At 38.1% G+C, this 21974-nt stretch overlaps 5 protein-coding genes across 5 annotated transcripts; 2 read left to right on the top strand and 3 right to left on the bottom strand.

Annotated features, from left to right (window-relative positions):
• Positions 1–5306: 5306 nt before the first annotated feature.
• LOC141657942 (protein RALF-like 19) lies at positions 5307–5939 on the top strand. Its single transcript, XM_074465333.1, has 2 exons — positions 5307–5527; positions 5792–5939. Exons 1-2 carry the CDS (start codon positions 5307–5309, stop codon positions 5937–5939), a joined length of 369 nt encoding a protein of 122 aa, XP_074321434.1.
• Positions 5940–6375: 436 nt separating this feature from the next.
• On the bottom strand, positions 6376–13321 carry LOC141656383 (uncharacterized). The gene is made up of 12 exons (XM_074463251.1): positions 13023–13321; positions 11309–11373; positions 10475–10573; positions 10195–10327; positions 9566–9625; positions 9238–9297; positions 8733–8855; positions 8281–8352; positions 7724–7861; positions 7452–7607; positions 6775–6879; positions 6376–6673 (listed from the first exon to the last, which is right to left on the bottom strand). Exons 1-12 carry the CDS (start codon positions 13245–13247, stop codon positions 6638–6640), a joined length of 1272 nt encoding a protein of 423 aa, XP_074319352.1. The 5' UTR covers positions 13248–13321; the 3' UTR covers positions 6376–6637.
• A 312-nt stretch (positions 13322–13633) lies between these two features.
• On the bottom strand, positions 13634–14461 carry LOC141657943 (uncharacterized). Its single transcript, XM_074465334.1, has one exon. The coding sequence runs from the start codon at positions 14459–14461 to the stop codon at positions 13634–13636; it is 828 nt and encodes a 275-aa protein (XP_074321435.1).
• A 2003-nt stretch (positions 14462–16464) lies between these two features.
• On the bottom strand, positions 16465–16851 carry LOC141657944 (secreted RxLR effector protein 78-like). Its single transcript, XM_074465336.1, has one exon. The coding sequence runs from the start codon at positions 16849–16851 to the stop codon at positions 16465–16467; it is 387 nt and encodes a 128-aa protein (XP_074321437.1).
• Positions 16852–19953: 3102 nt separating this feature from the next.
• LOC141657945 (uncharacterized) lies at positions 19954–20544 on the top strand. Its single transcript, XM_074465337.1, has one exon. It carries the CDS (start codon positions 19954–19956, stop codon positions 20542–20544), a length of 591 nt encoding a protein of 196 aa, XP_074321438.1.
• The last annotated feature ends 1430 nt before the right edge of the window (positions 20545–21974 follow it).

Here is a 21974-nt window from a genome sequence, read left to right on the forward strand (position 1 = left end):
GATCGCCATGCCACCTTACGGTGTACCGATGGCGGCCGCCACGCCACCTTCCGGCGCACCCATGGCGGCGACACCGTCCGCCGCCTCATCTCCGGCGACTTCACCGTCGTCGACCGTAACTCCGGCGACATCACCGTCCGGAAAACCAGCTGACGCCACATCTCCGGCGAATTCACCGTCGGGAAAACCAGCCGACGCCACTTCGCCGGAATCATCAAAATCCGGCGGGGAGAGAGTGTTCGTTACCAGTGCCACCATGGGAGTTTTGTCTGTTTTATTTGCTTTAATTTCCTTGTTTTAATTAAATTTTAATGTCCATTAAATTCTTGTAATTTATTTGTGCCATTAATTTTCTGTTTTTTTTTTTCTAGAACTACGTACTATTTTTCCTTATACGTGTGGGATGATTTGGACAGTGATTTTTGTTTATAATCAATAATCAATTACTCAGTGCGTCGTTTTTTTATCTTGTCTATGCATGCTTTTTGCTTTGTTGATGTTACATTGTGGTGCGTTTTCATGTTTTATCGAACGTTAGCCAATCGGCGTAATACATATGTTTTCATTTCGATTTTATACACTCGTAAGATTTTTTTCACACGAATATAATGTAAAACAGATTTAAAAACAACCCTATTAATAGTTAAATGTATATTATAAAAGTCAGTTTTCCAATAAAATTGTATGAGATTGACTAACACAAGTACTTGTAATCAGTGAGTTACAAAAATAACATATTCTTACGTGCTATCATGGCAAGTTGGCTACTAGCATTAAAATTACCAAAGTCTCGAGATTTCCTTCATTGATCAACACAAAGCTCTTCCCTTTTGTTTACTTATGCGACAATTACTAGCCCTTCCTTTGGTGGCTACTTTACTTGATTTCCAAATCATCTCATTTGTCCGTTTTAAAAACGAAATATAAAATAAAACCGTCTAAGTGATACTCCTTTTGCATAAAATATATATAAGCGTTTACTTTTTTTGATAATAGTTAATGAATGTGTGTTTAACCTGTAAATAGATCGCTCACACAGTAAGACGATCTTGTAAGTTGTAATCGTCTAAGTCTTACAAGTTAACGTTTGCATGAAATTAGGATATAACCTACTTATAGATACGAGTTATCAGCCAGTTAGAATTATTTAGGATTTGATTCTTAACTCTTTCGAATAAAAAAACTAACTTGAGATAAGTTTATTCATTTAGTTGTTTTCATTATCCTTAAAACAATTGCTTCAACGGTAGAAAATACCCTTAATCAACATCTCAAAATAAAAAGTGCTCTAGTATTGTTGCAACATTTGTGAGAATATTTACGTCAAACAAGCCAAGTGTTAGGCTTGTGCTCTTTCATTATCCGAACAAGTTAGTGATAACAAGTGGCATGGTCAATTTAAAAGAATTACGCTCGACAACTTTGAATATATTCCTGTAAATTATATTATCACTGAATTTCAAGATAACGATGCTTCAATAATTTGGTAAAACAAGAGATAATAACTTTAGATTTTCTTGATCGAAGTGTTAATTAGGATCATCGGTTATTATCGTCTAGCAAATATCACTTATCAGTTATCAGTTAGCTTAACTAGTAAAGTCATGTGGATGGTACTCGTAAAATGGTTCAAATCCCGTCAGCATCAATTATATAAGAGCACTAATAAGGAGAATATTGTAGGCATGCAAGTAACTTGTTAGATTCTACTTAGATTTGGTTCGTAAGATTTAGAAATCAAACTTTCACTTCTTGAGAAATACTCGTAGTATTAGACTATTAGTTATCATTTATAACAGCCAACTTTGATCAAAACGAGCCATATTTTAGCAAATTAAACCACAAGGACGCAATAAAATTCAGTCGAATAATTCGTACGTAGGCAATTGGTGGAATATGAGAGCTATGGTGAATTTTTACTTTGTTGGGCTATTTTATGCTTTTCTTCTTCATATCTCTCAATAATTCATCAAAGTGTCGGCAGACAATAAGACAAATATGTCCTTGGTTTTCTCTTGCTAATTGGTTTCATTTGCGAAATGTACTAGATAATTAGGGAATTATAAAAAATACATGAATTTTAATTAAACTTATTGAGTTATTAAAATGTATAATAAAATACATTTTTTTTTTGGTGAATAATAAATTACAATGTACGTGAATAAAAATTCTTCACATTATTTCAATTCACTCCAGTTCAACTTGATGAAGCTTTATTTAGATCAGTTTAGTTAATTTCAAGTGGAAAGAATAGGGTTTGAACTATAATTTATGTTTAGATATATAAGTATATAACCGAAAACCACCACTCCACCAAATTTCCCTAAACGAGTTTGTTACTTGTTAATTAGTCTCATAACACTACAAAGAGAAGAAAGAGAGGTTTCGAACATGTGAGACGGAGACCTATTACTAATCAAATTACAACGTAAAGTTAGGATAAAAATTGACAAGCTAAGGCAATCAAAAACTTATGAAAATCTTTATCACACGAATCTATACCATAAGAACATTAACGTGTCATCTTTGTAACGATTTTTTTGTTAATGACTCATTGTGTTATAAAGTCTAATTTATGAGCCGTTACATCAAGAAAGAGACTTGAACGTTAAAAACAACTCAACAGTTACGAAAGTTGGCTGGTGTGAGTGGTAAGGTCTCTCATCTCTTAAATAAGTGGTCAGGGGTTCGATTCCTGACTCGAAATTGCCCCAGCTGTCGGAAACTCAACAGTTTTATTTAAGACGGACATATTTGTCTAAAATAATAAAACGAGTTAAATAGATGGATGCGACAAAAAGCCGAATACTAAGAGAATGACGAACTTTTGGCCTATCTAGGTATATGGGTGATATTTAACCTGTTTTACACCTAAGACGGATATATCCGTTTTAAAGAAGACCTGTCGGAACAACTCAAATGCAAGTGACTTGACCCCATACATTGATCGTTTCTCCACGTAGTGTAATAAACGTAGACTTACAAGTCAACAACTATGCCTATCAATTGATAGATACGTTCACTCGTGTTTTACTCGGATATTATGGACACCATTACACTTTGATTAACTTTGTTATACGATATTTATTATGTCTCCACTCGAAAGATTTTTGCAATTCATACGTAGTCCTTACTAGGTCGACCGATGACCAACATGGGTTGGGTACTTTGATATTTTGAGACATTATGATCTTGATATAAACCTAAGCAAAAGTTAAGTATTTTTTGTCTCAAATGAGCCATGTCGAGTCATGGACATTAAACTACTGGGTATATTCGAAACGAACTGCAACTTTTGAAGACCTGAAAAAAACTAAAAAAATTTGACTAAAAGTTTCGAAAATCTTAACCTGCTATCTCCTCTAACTCCACTACTGAAAACGAGGATTTGCAGTTGAGACCTGATGTTCAGGAATCAAGATGTCACATATTAACAATTAGGGTAAGACATTTTCGATACATAACAATAATAAATAAGATAAACTATTTTTACCAATTAGTTTAATACGGAGTATACTATTCCATCTTAATATATTGTCTAAACTAAAAAAAAAACAATTGTCAAGTACTTTTATAAATATGAATAGGTAATTACGAGTACAGAGTAGTTACTATTTCTAGTCAAATTTTTTACATTAACCGATCCTTATTGATCTAAAATAACCCTCCGAAATTACCTGTATTTGTAGATGATCTGTACTCAAAATGACTATACTTCACTACTTACCAAAAATCCAAAATATCTCAACCCAAACTAACTCGAACTAAACCCATTACCCATCCAAAGACTCATTCACTTGTTCCACTTGTACCGATGGATATTGTTCCCGGTGCGAACACATTGCCCCCTCAACAATATAACTAAATTGAACTAAATTAAGCTTAAACGGTGATTTAATTAAGAGGTAATAGTACAAGTATCAAGTACAACAATATAACTAAATTGAACTAAATTAAGCTTAAACGATGATTTAATTAAGAGGTAATAGTACAAGTATCAAGTATGAAAAAAAATTCACCCATCAATATCTAATGCATTATGATGAAATAATGATGTTCATTAGTTTTAAGTTTAATTTGTGCATCAAGACTTATGGTTGGATGTTGTATCAATTATATGAATTTATTCCTCAAATTACTACTACTACTATTACAATTTACAGCTCAAGTAAATGATCCATGTCAGAACCTTTTATATATACACATGATTACATCTATTCGCACATTTACTGAAGAGTTATTAGTCTAGTGATTAAAACAAAGATATTATCAGTGGCATAACTACGATGGTGGGACTTGGGAGTGGGATCTCAACACCCCATAAGTTGTTATAGTCTTACAGAATAGAGTGCGAGCATGTGCCTTCTATTTTTCCGGGTGGCTCTTTAATTTACGTTATGACTCCATTGCTCAAATTTTCTGGCTACGACACTGGCTATATTACACAATAGATCACGTATTCGAATCTCCATCCCCAATATAGGTTTACAAAATAATGTACTCCTAATTATTTTTATCATTTATTTGGATTAAATTACTTGTCCCATCTCAGCAGAACAATAAATACATAATTAAGCATAGTACTCTTTTTTTTGGTACATACGGAGTATTAAGTAAGCATAGTACTCTAGTGTGTTTTTATACTGAACCAAAAGTTGATCAAATCTATTACATTTGGGCCCATGCTAGTATTAAGCCCATAAGATAACCCGAATTGATCCATCGTGTTTGTTGGGCCTACCCATTTTTTTGTGAAGCATGTTACAAATGTAAAGCTGGTCTTTATTTACAACGGTCTTATTTGAGTTTTTGTGAGTTTGACAAGTTACAAACTTACAGATGTATTTATATTTTAGATTGGTTTAACACGACTCTAAAAAAAGGTCGAGGATGACAAGATTCGATTAATTAAATGCTACCTAATGAACTAATTTCGCCATCCAATTTCTACGAGATCGATCTAAATTTAGTAATTACTTCAATAGAATTTTTAGGCATAAAAAAAACTAATAATAAAAAGGAACTAAAGATGACAAATAAATTATACAACCATGCACCTACGTAAGTTGCGTTTCAACACACAAATTTAATCTTAATTTCTCTAAATATAAACAATTAGACTAATTAAGAAAAATAAATTAATAATTAGCTAATTAATCTCCCAAAATTTTCTCTTTACCATCAATCACATTCCTAAATTGACAAGAAGTAAAAAGAAACACATAAAAATCCATTATTTTTATTCCTTTACAAAAGGAACACAATCTTTAATTCATTTTTGTAAGTTAATTACATAAATAGTTTCCATGGCTACTAAATTGTGGCTAATTGTTCTTGTCTTAGCCTTGGTCATTGCGGCCGAGGCGACTTCCTATGATGATGCCACTTGGGGAATGACTCGCGTAACCTCTGGCGATGGCGGCCTCCCCGCCATGCGCATGTGCAATGGTCAGGTTGGAGATTGTATTGGTGATGAGGAGATGTTGGACTCTGAGCCTGGTCGTCGACAATTGGCTCGTGTTAGAAGGTATGGTTTTATAACATGTCTCCTAAAATACAGTCTCATATTTTTTTTTTTTTTTTTGACAGCAATAGTCTCATATATTAGTACAATGTTTAATCAACCTAATTCAAGCGAACACTAAAATATACTCGATATTTACCTTATAATGAGTTCATCTCAAATGAGAATTTCTGGAAACGATTTCTTGAACAGTTCTCATTCTATCTTAGAAATCGTCTTAACCAATATCCATCGATTTTCTCCCAATTAAAGTTTGAAATGAAATAGGTTCATAAGCAATGATGCATTGAGGAGGGACAGAGTCCCATGCAACCGCCGGGGACAATCATACTACTACTGCAGGGGCAACGCTAGGGCAAACCCTTACAGAAGGGGTTGCACCTACATCACCCACTGCGCTAGGGATCTTCACTAAAAGACCGCTACTTCTACAAAGAGAATGATAGGACGGCACCAGATATTACTTGGTCTCATTTAAATTACTTGGTTTACTTTATATTATGTATACAAAAAAATTACACTATCACATTTAAATTATTTATTGTATCTCATAATCATTTTATTCTTTGAGATTTATTCTTTAATAATCAAAAATAATTATATAATACAATTGCTTGATGCCTTATTATAAAAACAAACAATTGGAATACAGTAAAATTTCAGTGTTTTTTCGGCAATGTGTTTTGCGTTGCTCCCTACATCTCGATCATTTGTTTACCTTTTCTATTTATCCATTGTGAAGAGTATTTTAATTAAAGGGAAACAAATGATTGAGACGGAGGGAATATCTAGTTTTCAAACTCTGGTTAATGCCACATTACATGTACAAACAAATTTACAGAAGTACTCCATAAGGAAAGCTTGCTCAAACTTGCTCATAATAACTCACCAGTTTGACATCCCGAAAAATCGAATGCAATTTGTTGTTCAGAAAAAAAAAAAAACTCTGGTTACAGATTGACGTCTGCCCAACAAAAACGCGAAACATAGACCATAATTGTCGGGAGTTATAGACGGACTAATTGAAAGATTCTAACAGAGGTAAAGAGGAGTGCAGCCAGGTTATTTTACAAACAGGCCAAGTACAATTTAAAGGGCAAAAAGGTTGTGTTTTCAGAACAGCCACCATCGTCGTTGACGTGTTTTCCTCTGCATAGTAGGAAACGAAACAATTTAGCTAGTGAAGATTGACCTGACGAAATTATGGCAGTGATGGGATTTCAATGGGGGCTTCAAATTTCAAAACAAACCTTTTTATTCTCATCGGGTGGATGCATGATGATTGGTTCCGACAATCCAATCTTCTCCGCGTATTGAATATATGGTCGCACCTTCTCCTCCAACAACTCATTCATCTGAAACCGACAAATGAATGAAAACCACACTGGTTATATTTCCACAAGTCCACAACCGTGACTGTTATTTGTTTTAAGGGTTTTTCTACGTGGTACCCTCTTGTTTTCTTGAATTCTACGTGGTACCACTCGTTCTTAGGAAACATCATTGGTACCCTAAACGAATACAAAGTACCTCTTAAAATACCCTAAATGCTCTAATCTGTCAGTTTTAAATGTCTAGTTTATACACTTTCAATTGATTCTTCGACAATATTTGTTGAACCATTAACGCACGAATATCATTTAACCATAAACATAGTTTCTTACAAAATTTAACTACTAAAGAACTTGAATTTTGGTACTTTTGAGCGTTTTTATTCACTATTTACTCAGTTTAAGGCTACGAGTAAACGTGGGCTACCACGTAGAAGAACTCTTTTTTAATTACATATCATCACAGAAGCAATCCCCTATATACTAAATAGGAAAAACTCGAAGTTTTCCCGCCTAAAACATTTTCCCTCTTTTGGAAAAATGTTATTTGCTGCATATGCCTAAAACACTATAGCATGATGCAATAAATTACGAACCTTCTCTTGACGCCACTTTGCCTCCCACTGTGCATCCAAAATTTTGTCAGCCATCTCCCTCTGAGCATTAAGAAGAACGGTCATCTCGTACAACTTCTTTGGATCTTTGAGATCCTCCTTGCTCCAAGAAGATGAATCTAATGGAAGATTTAACTCCTACATGTGTCGAACAACGACGACCATGGCATTATATTTTGGGTTCAACCTTGATGAAATCGACAAAGGAAAACGGGTATATGAAACATGTAGTCGGTAAAGTAAGATTAACTTACACCCCACTTTTTTGGTCGAGGGGGAGGATCAAGCTTCATGACCTCCATCTCCAATGCCTTCTTCGCCTTATAGTAAGGGACATTCTTGATTACGACGGGGTCATCTCTAGCGCGTTCTGGATCAAGTGCAATTAGGCCCTGTCACAAAGATAATAAGAGAGACACAATCTTATATTTTTAAGTAAAAGGATGTCGTAAATTGTAAGAGAATTCAGTCATTAATAGCAAGCAGATCATCCATACTGATCCCTCTGTCCCATATATATTGTCCCCATTTCTTTTTCCATCTATCCTAGAATAACAATGATATTTCATCACTAGATACGTACGGAGAATTAAATACGAGCTCCAGTCAAACGGGGACAGTATAAATGGGATGGAGAAAATATAAGACGAGGTAGTTCAGACAAGATAAGTCTGTTCATCACTCAACAAATTAATAAGCAGTTCAAATGAACAGTCAGGACCACTCAATCTCGAGGTCAAAGAAGCGGACCAAAAAAAACCAAACAGCCTTGAAAGCCGACTATCATTAAAAAAACGCAACAAAGCCTTACTTCTTGTAGATGTTCCCAGCCAGGCTTTCGTTGAGCAACCACATCTCGAATTTCATCATAGCGTCTAGACTCCTGTAGAATTCAGAGAATACCAAAGCACTATTGTAAGTCACGTCAGGGAGATTTGTCACCCATGAAGACAAAACTATAAGCAATATAAAAAATGAAAAAAAAAAAAAAAATGATTACGAGGCGGGAGTTTAAAACGAAAGACAGATAACAGCAAATTTTCCTTTCTCCGGAATTGCTAAACAACGCCACCAAAGAAATGGCAAAAAAACAAACTTTACACTACAAATCACTCATCCTTCCCATTTTATTAGCTTTTCTAAAATTCACCCAAAATAGAAAGTAGGACAATATAAATGGGAGGGAGGGAGTCACAACAATAGTGGATAAATCATAGAAAACAAAGCCTTTATTTAATAAACATAACAAGAAGAGGTTTAAACCTTGTATTCCCACCAAATTTTTTGCTTTACTTCGTCATCAAAGTTAAATCCACCAACAATCTGGGGCATGGTAAGCAGCCAAAACGCTGCAATGCTTGGATCTTTCATGCTGTGGACGATATGCTGCCAAAAAAAACAAAAATGAGCAACACTAGCAAGGTAATCAACCAAGGGCATCTCTCAACAAATACCTCCTCTAGTTTTTAATAAGGCGTCACCTTTCAAATGAGACTTTGACCTTTGAATTAAGAAAAAAGAAAAAAATTGAACGCAAAAAAATTTATCACATCAGATTTGCATGGGAAAATACTTAAATTATTTTGCTTTTATGTTTTAAGGAATATCAATGATCAAAGAGGCTCAAGATATGAGACCGTCTTGTTAATAAAAGGAGCGGGAGCAATAGTAGACATTGCAGGTCAGTGTTTTTAACTCATATAAGAGCAGGAGACAGTAAGCAGATAAACGCTAAACAGGGGAAAAAGACATGATTCATGAAAATTACCTCATACGGATAATCCATCTTCTTCAGAACATTATAGGCTTTCCATGGAGGCTCCATGATCTGTGAAGTCGAGTATAATTATGGCACTTAGAACAACAGCAAAGTCTAGTACAGGTTACAGATACGATATTTAGCCAAAATCAAGAGAAATAACACAGCCATACAATGTTGTGTGTTTCCAATCACAGGTGAACATTTTTTGTTCTCAGGCGGAAAGAACATAAGAAAATCAAAAGAGAGGCCTTCAGTGAAGTATGGCATAAATGTCGTAACGATGTATGACAGTGTCATTAAGGAATCTAGATTGAGCGTAAAGTAAGGGACTTACATCATCAGCTGAAATTCGAATTTGTATATTACCCTTGCATTCTGGACACTTCATCACACCCTGAAACCACCGAAATAAATCAAACAAAAACAATTGATGGAATTTAAAATCAAGAGGCAACAACTGATAGGATTCAGATTTTCCACCTTGAAGAAATAGCATAAATTACAAAGATTCCAGAATTTTGAAATGAAAACAACTATAGAGCACAGCTAAAGCCCAAAAGGACCCTACAAAAGCTATGTTACTCAACTCTTCACTTTTGGGACTAACCGTATCCAATACGACGCTCAAGGAAAAAAGGTGTGAAACCTGTATCTGACCTTTATCACTCTGAGTTTTCTTAGAAAAGCCAAATTGGGAGGTCTGGATGAGAGAAGTAGAGAAAAAGACTACAGTTGATGTATTTAGTACGGAGTATATTTTATGATTTTAAGCCTTATTCCTCAAACATCTCTCTATTTCACTTTATAACACTTATATATTCCAATGGTTATAACTTATAACTATATTTTTTAGTTGAAGGCGTATCCTACACCCATAACCTAAGGCATGGTCCATGTGTTCAACACCCGTACAGGAGTCTAAGTAGCACAGAGCATAATTAAGCCCTCTAGATGATATCTTACAGTTCCGTCACAAGTAGGGCACTCCTTAGAGGGCAATGGTGTATGCGGATCAATGGCTGCAGGAATGTGAAGTAGCTCAGCCTGATTATTGGCGATTGCATCTGCAACTGACTCAACCGTTGCTTTCCCTCCACTGACGGTAAAGTGAAAACAGATTGTTAGTAATAATACTTTTTCCAAAAACACTTTGATATGCATTCAAAGAAAAAAAAGAAAAGGTATTTTTGGAATTTGAATGTTGTTCAAGAAAGAGAATTAGCTAAGGCAAGGGCAGGCCTACCTCTTTATAGCTAATGGTTTTACTCGATAGTGTACTTGGCCAGCCCCCCTGCACATTGTACATCGTAGTGCCTGCCATCCGCAACAAGTTCGACAGTCTCTACAATTTCACCCATTTCTGTAAGGTCACTTTCTTCAAAAGCATCTAACTCTTACATGTGAGCATGTCTTTTATAGACGATTGGTCAAAGATATGAAAGAGATAACCATACAAAAGCAAGATACTGAATATGCAACACCTCTGTAAATAATTGTATATACAACCGAGCAATGAGACATTCTTCGCCATGTCTTATGCATATAAAAAATAAATAATAAAATCTCTAGGAAGAATACGGAGGTCACGACTAGACGGAATGTCAATTATAACATGCATGCAATGAGAAGTTAATCTTCTATGATTGAATAGAAAATTTTCCCATAACAAAAAACTCTAAGAAAGAAATCTCCTTTGTGTTGTTTATCCAAGGGTCGTTGATAAAGTGATAATTATCCACACACAAAAATTTCCAGCTTACAGGAATAAATAAAAGGCTGGGAAGCTTGACAAGTTCATATTCAAGCAGCATTATCAGTTTCAAACTCATTATCTCAAGGCTCCGTAGGCTAGCCCAATGTCTTCAGCAGCTCATAGAACTGAAGTGAAAAGCATATACTATCGCCTTTTCCATTTAGGCCTAGTGATAAAATAACATGTTAATATGCGCTTCAAATTGTTTACTTTGAAGAATTATGTACTCATTTCAGAAAGGGTTGTAAATGCAATTTAAGAAAGCAGGCAGTTGACAAATTAACCAGATGACTCGCGCTATTGCGCAGCAAGAGTTGTAGGCACCTCTGACATATCACCTTCTTTCCCAGCTCCAACGCGATATCCCAAGTTCCAAGAGTAGCAACAAGCTGACATCATTGAGAAAAGAATAATCAACAAACCATGCCATCCTGGCAATCTTTTAGCTCATAAAATTCAAGAATTAATTTTCAGTATGTAGCAAGAATAACTTAAAAGTATCAAACATAATTTTCTTCCTCAAATCCGCAATCATTTTTGGCTTGGAGTAAGTATTATTGTCCAGGAACCTTGTCACTCCGCTAAAAGCCTACGACTACAGTCTACAGAACGTCGTTTCCACTGACTATGAGGCATGGGTAACATAATATAAGCATTTGCAATATCTCCAAGAGATAACTTAACCTAACTGAATTGCATGATGAGACACAACAATCTAGCAGAAGAAGCCAGAACATCAAGGGAGGGATCAGGAGCTTAATCAACTATGAGGTTCACAATATACAAATAAGTATGACATAAGCCATTACAACTAAAGCTTGCAGAGCACACTTGAGTCAAAGTCTATTTCCTCAAACAGGTGAAAGGGCATACAATACTCAACCATCACGGGTCAAAATCATAAATTTTCCAGGTCATCACTTGATAAAAGAACTAAAATGTGTAATAGGACATGAATGAGGACATGGAGATGTGAATTCGACAGGCACTAATACTACATTGTTTCCACATTTCCAGTACGGCTGTACGAGGACAAGGACAAGGACGACATGCCCTAGAAAGGTGCTTGCTTTAAAGATATAAACTATGTCCATCCATCTAAGAGCAGGCTACAACCACAAGCTCAAGCTCACAAACCACAGGCATCAAAAGATTACCAAGCTATTTGTGTTAGGAAATCGCGCATTGTCTTAGCACTTCTCCTAGAATGTACAAACCCAAGCATAAACACATCCATACAATCCACAAAGAAGAATATTGTCAAACTATGAGCGAAATTATCCCTTCAAAAACGGTCCGTTTTTCTTAAGACCATTGCTTTTGGTCTGAAATAAGACGGGTAACATGTCATCATTTTACAATAAAATGTTTTTTTTTTTTATAACATGTTACCATTATTGTTCACATCATTTTCAGGGTAAAAAATGACACCTCTAGTCATAACATTTTGTGAATTAATTGGTTACATTTTCTTAAAAAATGGCAACATTTTATCCGTCTGACAAATAAGACCAAAAGTGTCCGTCTGAAACAAGAATTTGTGCTTCAAAAATGCTCTAATGATCTAATACTTGCATCCCAGAAGGTCCGGAGAATTGCAAAAGTGCCAAATTACATAATAAGCAAAATAAACAGCTCATAAACATAACAATTCTTCGAATTCTCATAGAAACAACTACCCCCCAATTAAAATACACACAATTTAACACAAGCCACATAGTAAAATCCCAAATTATGAATAAAACACCAATCAAAATCACAACTTCATCAAAACCCTCGTGGATTGAAAACAAGAGGGTAAGGTTGCGTACATCCGAGCCTCCTTTACCTCGCAATTTACGAGAGCCATTGAGACATTTGGGTTAATGACTTAATTTTGTTCTTATTGCTGTTGATGTATATCAAAACCCACACAATTCAGCAGAACCCACGTACCAAAATCCCAAATTATGAACAAATTACAAATCAAAATCACAACTTTATCAAAACCCACCTAAATAACAACAAAATAAAACAAGGGTAAGTTCAAGAAGCTCACAAAAATGGCGGAATAAGAAGCTTTGGAGATGAATTCAGGGATACCAAAACCACGAGGAGCAGAACCAGCAATACTAAAAGCTAAAGTAAAAGGAGAAAGAACTAGCTTTAATGGAAACTCAACGATATCAATTACATGATGACCATATTGTTTTGAGAAGATTTTGTATTGAAAATCTGCAAATTTCTTGACATCTTGTATCAGTTTTTGTGTGCCTCTTGACATGTTTAAGTGAGTGTGTCAAATGTGCGAAAGGATAGAGTCATAGACTCATAGATAGAAGTGATAAGTGTTTTTTGGCTACAAATTTTAGGCTAAGTTGGTGTAATTTGAGTCCATGGGACTTGTTTTTCTAAGCCCATTGGAGTCGAACTGAAAATCGTGGATAATAGCCTTCAAAATTGATGATTTTCGGCGATTTTTTTCGAAATTGATGAGATTTTGCCCAAACCTTGTCGACGGAGCCGGTATGCTTTGAAGTTTGAAATGATTTAGAATGGAATGTTACAACTTATTTTGTCTGTTTCTGACACAAATTTAAAAGTACGTTAAACGCCTCTAAATGTCACTAATTTTTTTTTTTTTTTTTTGGCAACTGTAAATAAAGAGTTTTACAATCGCATGGCCCGAGAGGCGAGACCATGTGCTACAACGTTAAGATTTCTAGTAATGTAAGCAAAACTTAGACAATGAAAAGACGCATAAAAATCCTTGAAGTCCTGTAGCATGCCTTTGATGCCATGATGAACTCCAGCAAAACCTGCAATCTGACAAATTAAGGGTAGACAATCCGACACTACCTCAAGGTGAAGAAATCCCTTACCGACGGCCCATTGAAGAACTTCAGAGATACCTAACGCCCGCTTGCAGAGCCGATTGACCTTAGTCTTCCTACTTCCGGTCTCAATGATTATCCCATCACTATCATACGCCACCCACCCTATTGCCGCGTCCAAGGTCTTCAACCATCCAGCATCCACCTTTATCCGAATACCTCTACAATGACCCCGTCTACCAACCATATAAACTGGGTGACCATCCTTAATATTATGTATATCATCAGTTCCTAACGAATGTGTCACACGTCCTTGCATCTTCTCATTGTACTCCTTCTCATTCAGTTTAGATTGTAGATATACCTCAACATTGCTAGCGATTGACTGGAGAAGTACGCACGGCATAACCTGATCTCCTCTAAAGACCGCATTATTGCGAGTAGTCCAAAGGCCCCATAAGGTTGCCAAGAAGACTAAAGTTCGACTGTCACACTCCTCCAAATTACCTAAAAACCGGATCCAGTTTATGACCCAATCACCAAGCGGGATCATCGCAGTGCCTTCGACCCGAATCCCGAGGGCCGTGCCTGCCCAAACTCTGGAAGATAAAGGACAATCTCTAAAGATATGCTCAATTGTCTCGCTGTATTGTTGATCCCCCATGCCCATCCGACATGTATGACTCCCTTCAATCGATCGTTTATAAAACTCAAAACCTACAGGCAGGGTGTTTGTAACGATCTTCCAGATCAAAACCTTCCATGCATTCGGCCCAGGTAAGCTCCAAAGGCGAGATTTACAAAACCCCTCCCTGACATGGTGATCCTTGATTTATCTTTTAAGGTACCATGTTGTTCAAAAAACTCCATGAAGGCAATGCCGTACCCACTCTTCACCGAATAATTTCCATCACTAGTTAGGGGCCAAAAGACTCCATCATACTTTCTAGACTTACATATGGGAGATGTCATTATCCAATCCGCATCCTTTTCCTTAAAAAAGGCACACACTAGAGAAGTATTCCACGTCAAATCTCGATTCCATAGCTCCCGTACTTGAAGGCTTCCTAGAAAAATAAAGGCCGAATCAAGCAAACGATCCTTCGGTTCCGGCGTCTTTGCATTGACCCACTTTGAATTCCACGCGTTAAGACTAGACTCCAACCCTGGCTTCCAACCAATGTTATCTAGAATCAGCTCCAGGCCATACGTAATACTTTTAATCCCCCATGAACAACCCGACCCATGTTTAGGACGGAGTCCATCCACGAAAGTATTCGTTCCAAAAATCTTTCGACGGAAAATCCTACTAAAGTAAGAATCATCCCCCGAGACAAGTCTCCAACCATGTTTAGCAAGCAGCGCCTTATTGAGACATCCAACATTTCTAATACCCAAACCTCCCGAACTCTTCGGAAGACTTAGAAAATTCTTACCGCACCAATGAAGCTTTTTCCCCAGTTTACACCCAGCCCACCAAAATTGCGCCATCAGAGAATTGAGCTTTGCTGACACACTTACCGGAATTTTGAAAACCGATAGAAAGTAATTAGAAAGATTTGATAGGACTGAAGAAATTAAGGTAAGCCTACCAGCTGCCGATAAGAATATTCCATTCCATGAAGAGATGCGTTTAGTGACATAATCCAGGAGAGAATCAAAAATTCCCTTCTTAGATTCCTGAAATTCCGCAGGAATCCCCAAATATTTTCCAATACCTTTTGAAGATCGTACCCGAAGAATACTCATGGTCTCTTGTGCCTTTGCTAGTGTTGTACTCGGACTAAAGAGAATACCATATTTATCCAAATTCAACTTTTGCCCTGATGGATCACAATACTCATCCAAGATCCTTTTTAAACTAGCCGCCGCTTGGCCCTTATCTTGTAAGAAAAAAACAGAGTCATCCGCAAAGAATAAATGTGTGATCGGTTCCTCCTGCTGACACTGTGTTATCCCTTTTAAAAGACCCACCTCCTTCGCATACTCAATCTTAGAGTTGGCATAAAGGGCCGCGGGCCGATGGGCGGCACGGCCAGGCACGGCCCACAACATGGCACGACCCGGCCCGACGAGAAAATCAAGGAAGCACGGGCACGGCACGAACGGGCTTTGGACGGGCTCCGACGCGATTTTCATCAAAAATCCGTGCCTAGGCACGGCACGGCCCAGGCACGGTGGAGCCCGGCACGCACCAGGCACGACGGGCTTGGCACGGCCCGGCACGAAGAATGGCCCGTTTATTATTATTTATTAAATAAAAAGTACAGTAACATTTAACAAAATATATATTTAAGTCATTAATCATCATTTATTAAACTAAAAGTACACTAATATTTAATAAAATATATATTTAAACCATTAATCATCATTTATAAAACAAAAAGTACTAAAAATATATCAATTATATAACGTTTTTTTAAAATAAAAAAAAATATTAAAGCACGTGGGCCGGCCCACGGACAAGGCACGAAAAGCCCATGGGCCAGGCACGGCCCAAGCACGAAAATGGCCGTGCCTTGAGCGGGCCGCGGCGTAGGTTTGGATCAGTGGGCCTGGCACGGCACGGCCCGAGGAGCCTATTATCCGTGCCTGGGCCGGGCCAATTTTTGGGGATGGCACGATGGGCCGGCACGCGGGCCGGCCCAGCACGGCCCATTGCCTACTCTACTCAATCTGCCCTCCAAGTACCTCCATACAAAGAATAAAAAGGTACGGAGATAAAGGATCACCTTGGCGCAAACCACAATGCGGTTGAAAACGAGGCAGCGGAGCACCATTAAAAAGGACCTCATAAGAAACCGTCGTAACGCAATTCATAATCAGTTGTACTAATTTTGGTGGAAAGCCAAACCGCATGAGAACTGCCTCCAAAAAATCCCATTTAATTCTATCATAAGCTTTACTCATGTCCGCCTTAAAAGCACACCGACCATGTTTTCCTTTTTTATGGCTCAGTATACGATGAATAGTCTCATGAGCAAGTAAAATATTATCACTGATATACCGGCCAGGAATGAAGGCATTTTGTGATTCACTCACCAGAGATCCCATAACCCTTGCCACTCTATTAGTGATACATTTAGACACAATGCGCATGAGGACATTACAAAGGCTTATGGGCCTGTAATCCGAGACACCTTCCGGGCTATCAGTTTTAGGAATAAGAGTGATAAAGGTTCTATTCAGTTATCGTAGGACCCTCCCAGAATTCAAATAGATAGCACAGCCTTAGTTACCTCCTTCTTCACCAAAGGCCAACATTTCTGATAAAAACACGCCGGAATACCATCCGGCCCCGGGGATTTATACGCTCCCATCTGGAAAACCGCGCCCCGCACCTCTTTAGCTGTAAAAGGCTTGAGAAGATGGTCTGCATCATCATTCGAGATAAACCTTTTAACCGGAGAAAGGATCCGTTCAAATGAAGCCATTGGTCGCCATTCCTCCCCCACTGGATTACCATCACAAGCCTCGTACAAAGCCTTAAAGTTCTTTTGGAATTCGGAACTTACAAGATTGTGATCATAAATCCACACACCATCCTCACCTTTAAGACCATGTATATAATTCCTCCCTTTCCTCCCCTTGACCCAGTTGAAGAAGAACTTTGTACATGTATCACCATCCACGATCCACCGCATCTTAGCACGTTGTTTCCAAAAGATCGCATTTGCCTTAGCGAAAGCCTTAACTTCCTCATTTGCTTGCATATACAACTCCTCCCCTCCACCCGAAACATCCAAGTTCATGCCGTCCTCCAACTTTTTATCAAAATCCTCCCATACCTTCCTCCACTCACCCTTTTTATCCAAGGCCCACTTCTTTGCCGTAGTTCGTACCCTAGCAAGCTTTCGGACTACTATAAAAGCCGGAGATCCAACCACCACTTGGTTCCAGGCGACACGTATCCTATTCAAACATTCTTCATGATCTAACACCCAAGCATCCATTTTATATGGTCTTTTTCCTCCACTCCCAGTAAGCTGTAAATCAAGCTCAATGGGAGCATGATCCGATAATTGCACGGGATAGTGTTTAATACCCGTGTTTGGGAAATGAATAAGCCAATCCTTAGAGCCTAAAGCCTTATCAAGCCTCTCATATATCCTTTGAGCACCCTTACGATTATTACACCATGTGTATCTCGGCCCCTTGAACGGTATATCAATTAATTCATTCCTAATTTTCCAACTTACAAACTCATTTGCTCCCCTAATAGGATTTTGACTACAACTCCATTTATCCAAAAAACAATCCACCTGATTAAAATCTCCAATAATAAGATACGGGTGCGTACAAGACTCAATCCATGCATCCAATTCATTTAAAACAGAAGAACGTAAATTTAACTCCGGAGCACCATAAAAAAGCACAAGATACCAAAACAGACCATCATATTTCTTGACCAAAAACACAATAAAGTTATTACATGCCCTTACAAGAGTCATCTTTACTTCCCTTTTCCACCCCACCCATAGACCTCCGGAGGCACCAACGGTGTCAACCCCAAAATGCTTCACAAAACCTAATGATCTAAACATAGGGAATACTTTATTCGCATTACATTTGGTCTCGATAAGAAAAAGGAAATCATAATACTTACTATCTAACAACGCTCTTATCTTCGGAATTGTAGGGGCGAGCGTGTTATTAAGACCCATACAATTCCACACAAGGCCCATCATGGTGACGGAGGAGGTTGTGTAGGCCCAACCTCCGCAACGCCATCAGCATCAAAAAACCCAGAATCAGCAGTAGCAGTAAGAACTCCAGGGCCTCCATTAACATAATAAGAAGAAGAGTCACTTGAATCAATCATAACCACCTCCGGTACACTCACTCTAAAACCATAGTTCATACCTGCCTCCCTACCAGCCAAAATACCATCCCCATCACAGCTTCTCTTGGCAAGCTGCCTCAAATACTCCTTTGCATTTTCCAGCGACTCTTTCGCCTGCTCAGGCACAATGTACTCAACAACATCAGTACTGCACTTCCGTTTCCTTGCCATCCTTATTTCCTCCCTATGAGTCTGTTGCCTCCCTACCAGCCAAAATGTCACTAATTCAAATCATATGTCCATTATATTATCTTGAGTCATTTTTATATGGTATACGTGGTAATTATGGTGCGGATTTTGAGGTATTTTATTCCGGACCTAGTCGGCTCAAAATCGTGGATAGTAGCTTTCATAATCAACTGTTTAGGAATCTTTCGAAATCGGTGAATTTTTGTCGAAACATTGTCAATGAGATTAACACGTCTTAAAATGATTATATGTTGTTCATAACCTTGTGCAACGACTTAGAGTAACCTTGTGCAACGACTTAAAGTGGAGAATACAACTTATTTCATCTATTTTCAACACGGCTCGAAAAATACTTTAAAGACTTTATATTCAAACCATATGCATTTTCTATTAGTCTGTACATTTTTATATAGTATGGAGTGATTGTGTTGCGAAGTTTGAAACATTTAATTCCAAAGCTCAATCAGCCCGACAAACGTGGATGTCCGAAGACAATCGTTAAGTCTTACTGATACAATTCTGGTTGTTAATAGCAAGAAGGAGAGTTGAACTCGGGTCTACTCAATAGACAAGCAAATCTCTGCATAGGAGTCCTAATCATACTAGATAAATGAGTCGAGTAGTCAGGTTCGACCAGGATGCAAGTTAGCTAGGGGTAGTTAGTTAATTAAAATAAAGATGATTTCCATCATCCGTAGGAGTACTTGATTAAAATAATGACGATTTCTATCGTCAGTAGAATTGCCTTAAGCATAGGACAGTAGGAGTATTATTTCCATTATAACTATTCATTATTATTAGTATAAATAGCTTAGGTTGTATTAGGAATTAATTACAGAAGTTTAATATAGAAATCTCAGAAAACGATCAAGATTTGATCACAAAATCAGATTTGAACGGTCTTTCAAATCTCGTTTAAAACAACGATTGACGTCGCTGTTTTAAGCATTTATTGACTTGAAACTCGGCGGTTTTTAGTCAAATATCGTGGTAAGTAACTGGCCTCGTCCCTCCAAACCGAGAGGCACGAGTTCGACTCCCATCCACAACACTTTTTATTTTATTTACGCTTCCGTACTCGTATCATCGGTGGTATCGAGCTTCGGCTCCGATCCTCTGTCACTATGGACGGATTCGACGAAGACAATTTGGTCAATAGGATTCGAGAGGTATTGCGAACCCTACCCGAGAATGCTGGACGAATGCAGCCTCGTCGCGTGTTGCAGCAAGACGAATTCAAGATCACCGAATTGCCCGAATTCGGAGGAAGCACAGATCCGGAGGACTGTCTCGACTGGGAAAGAAAAATCGAACGGATGTTCGAATTTAAAGAGATAGATGACGAAAAGAGGTGCAAATATGCGGTTCTAAAACTGAGTAGAAACGCATCCTTGTGGTACGAGAATCTTAAGGCGGATCGTGCTCGGGGAGGCAAAGAAAAGATGAATTCTTGGGAGTCACTCAAGCGCAAACTACGCAAGAGGTATATCCCAAACAATTACAGGATTGATTTATTCCGTAAATCCGCAGAATTAATGCAAGGGAGTATGAGTATTGCGGAGTATATTACAGAATTCGAAAAGCTCGCTATGTTGTGTGAAGTCGATGAAATAGAAGAACAGAAGATGGCGCGATTCTGTCGAGGTTTAAACCGTTCTATTGCTATTGTTGTCGATTTGCAGAACTACTCATCCTTTGATCGATATGCTTTGTAATTTAAGTTTGAGAGTTGAAGCCCAATCAAAGAACAAGAAGAATAACCAGTCCAAAGAACACTCCGCAATTTCTTCCATGGAAGGACTTGAAGCACCGAAATTACAATTTGGTTCCAGCGATGCGAACTCGAAATCTTCAATTAATCCAAATCCTCCGCCGACGGACAAACAGTGCCGTGCCCCGGGAGCAAAATTTATCCAAAGTGCGTTGGTTTAAGTGCCGGGATTCGGTCATTTCAAGCATTCTTGTCCGAATAAGAGAATCGTCACGCTAAGGGAGGCTAATTCTTATCGAAATGAATTGAGTGATGAGCATATCGAAGAAGAAGGTTTATTTTTCACAAATGAAGAAAGCATCCAGGAGGATAATGAGGTTATTTTCAATGCCCCTGTTTATGACACTACACTTGTCTTGCGTCGGACTTTGCAGGCCAAAACCGAGCCTATTGTGGACCGAAAGCGGAGGGACCAACTCTTTCACACCAAGTGTCAAGTCGGGGATAAATGGTGCAGCGTGATTGTTGATGGTGGAAGTTGTACAAATGCAGCTTCTAGTGAGATGGTTCGAAGCTAGCTTTGCCAACCACAGCTCATCCCGAGCCTTATGCATTGCATTGGTTAAACAATGGTAAGAAGGTGCAAGTTTCAAAGCAGGTCCGTGTGTGCTTTGCGATGGGTCCTTATGAAGACCAAGTCTTATGTGATGTGGTTCCCATGGATGCTTGTCACATTCTTTTGGGCTGTCCTTGGCAGTATGATCGAGATGTGGTGCATAGAGGAAGGAGCAATGATTACGAATTGTTGGATAGGGGGAAAAGGATCGTTCTAAAGCCTATGTCATCCGAGGCTACAAATACTATGCGTTCTGGTTGTAAGAAAAACTCGAGTCTCACCATGTTATCAATGGAAAGCAAGCTTGAAAAGGATCTTGGCAAGGATGAGTTATGGAGTAGCTACATTGATTCCTCAATTGATTTCAATCGACCACCTGTCTTTGATGACTATGGAGTTGAGGAAACGGCGGAGACGGATTCAAAGGCACCGTGTTGCTCACCAGCTCTTGGTGTCGGGTTAGGACTTCTTGGCTATGGCTATGAATACCTGGTTAACCCTAAGAAATTTCAAGAACATTCACATTCTCATTTGTTCGATTGGGCAGCAGCTAAGAAGGAATCATCATGTTCATTTTGTTTGATCGACCTTGAAGTTCGTGATAAATTATCTATGCTTGTGCACGGAGGGTGGTGGGGTGGTTGGCACAAGAGGATTCTGAAATTGAGAAAAAGGAACGAGGCGTGGCTCGGCATCAAGGGTGATTCGTTCTTGTATGCGGATTTGTTGCTAGTGTTCGCTTGTTTACTGGTTGTATTAGTAGTCTTTGATCCCGGTGGGTTGAGTCTCCAAGAATTGAGGACAATTCCTTCTCAAGA

Source organism: Silene latifolia, chromosome 5, assembly GCF_048544455.1.
Source record: "Silene latifolia isolate original U9 population chromosome 5, ASM4854445v1, whole genome shotgun sequence".
NCBI classification, from domain to species: domain Eukaryota; kingdom Viridiplantae; phylum Streptophyta; class Magnoliopsida; order Caryophyllales; family Caryophyllaceae; genus Silene; species Silene latifolia.

Coding starts and splice junctions, on each gene's coding strand:
- LOC141656383 (XM_074463251.1), bottom strand. CDS start 13,247: ATGTCAAGAGGCACACAAAAACTGATACAAGATGTCAAGAAATTTGCA. Junction 10,328..10,474: donor AAACCATTAGCTATAAAGAG/GTAGGCCTGCCC, acceptor CTTTACCGTCAG/TGGAGGGAAAGCAACGGTTG. Junction 6,880..7,451: donor CAAAGTGGCGTCAAGAGAAG/GTTCGTAATTTA, acceptor TGTCGGTTTCAG/ATGAATGAGTTGTTGGAGGA.
- LOC141657945 (XM_074465337.1), top strand. CDS start 19,954: ATGGACGGATTCGACGAAGACAATTTGGTCAATAGGATTCGAGAGGTA.
- LOC141657943 (XM_074465334.1), bottom strand. CDS start 14,461: ATGGGGGATCAACAATACAGCGAGACAATTGAGCATATCTTTAGAGAT.
- LOC141657942 (XM_074465333.1), top strand. CDS start 5,307: ATGGCTACTAAATTGTGGCTAATTGTTCTTGTCTTAGCCTTGGTCATT. Junction 5,528..5,791: donor CAATTGGCTCGTGTTAGAAG/GTATGGTTTTAT, acceptor GAAATGAAATAG/GTTCATAAGCAATGATGCAT.
- LOC141657944 (XM_074465336.1), bottom strand. CDS start 16,851: ATGGGATCTCTGGTGAGTGAATCACAAAATGCCTTCATTCCTGGCCGG.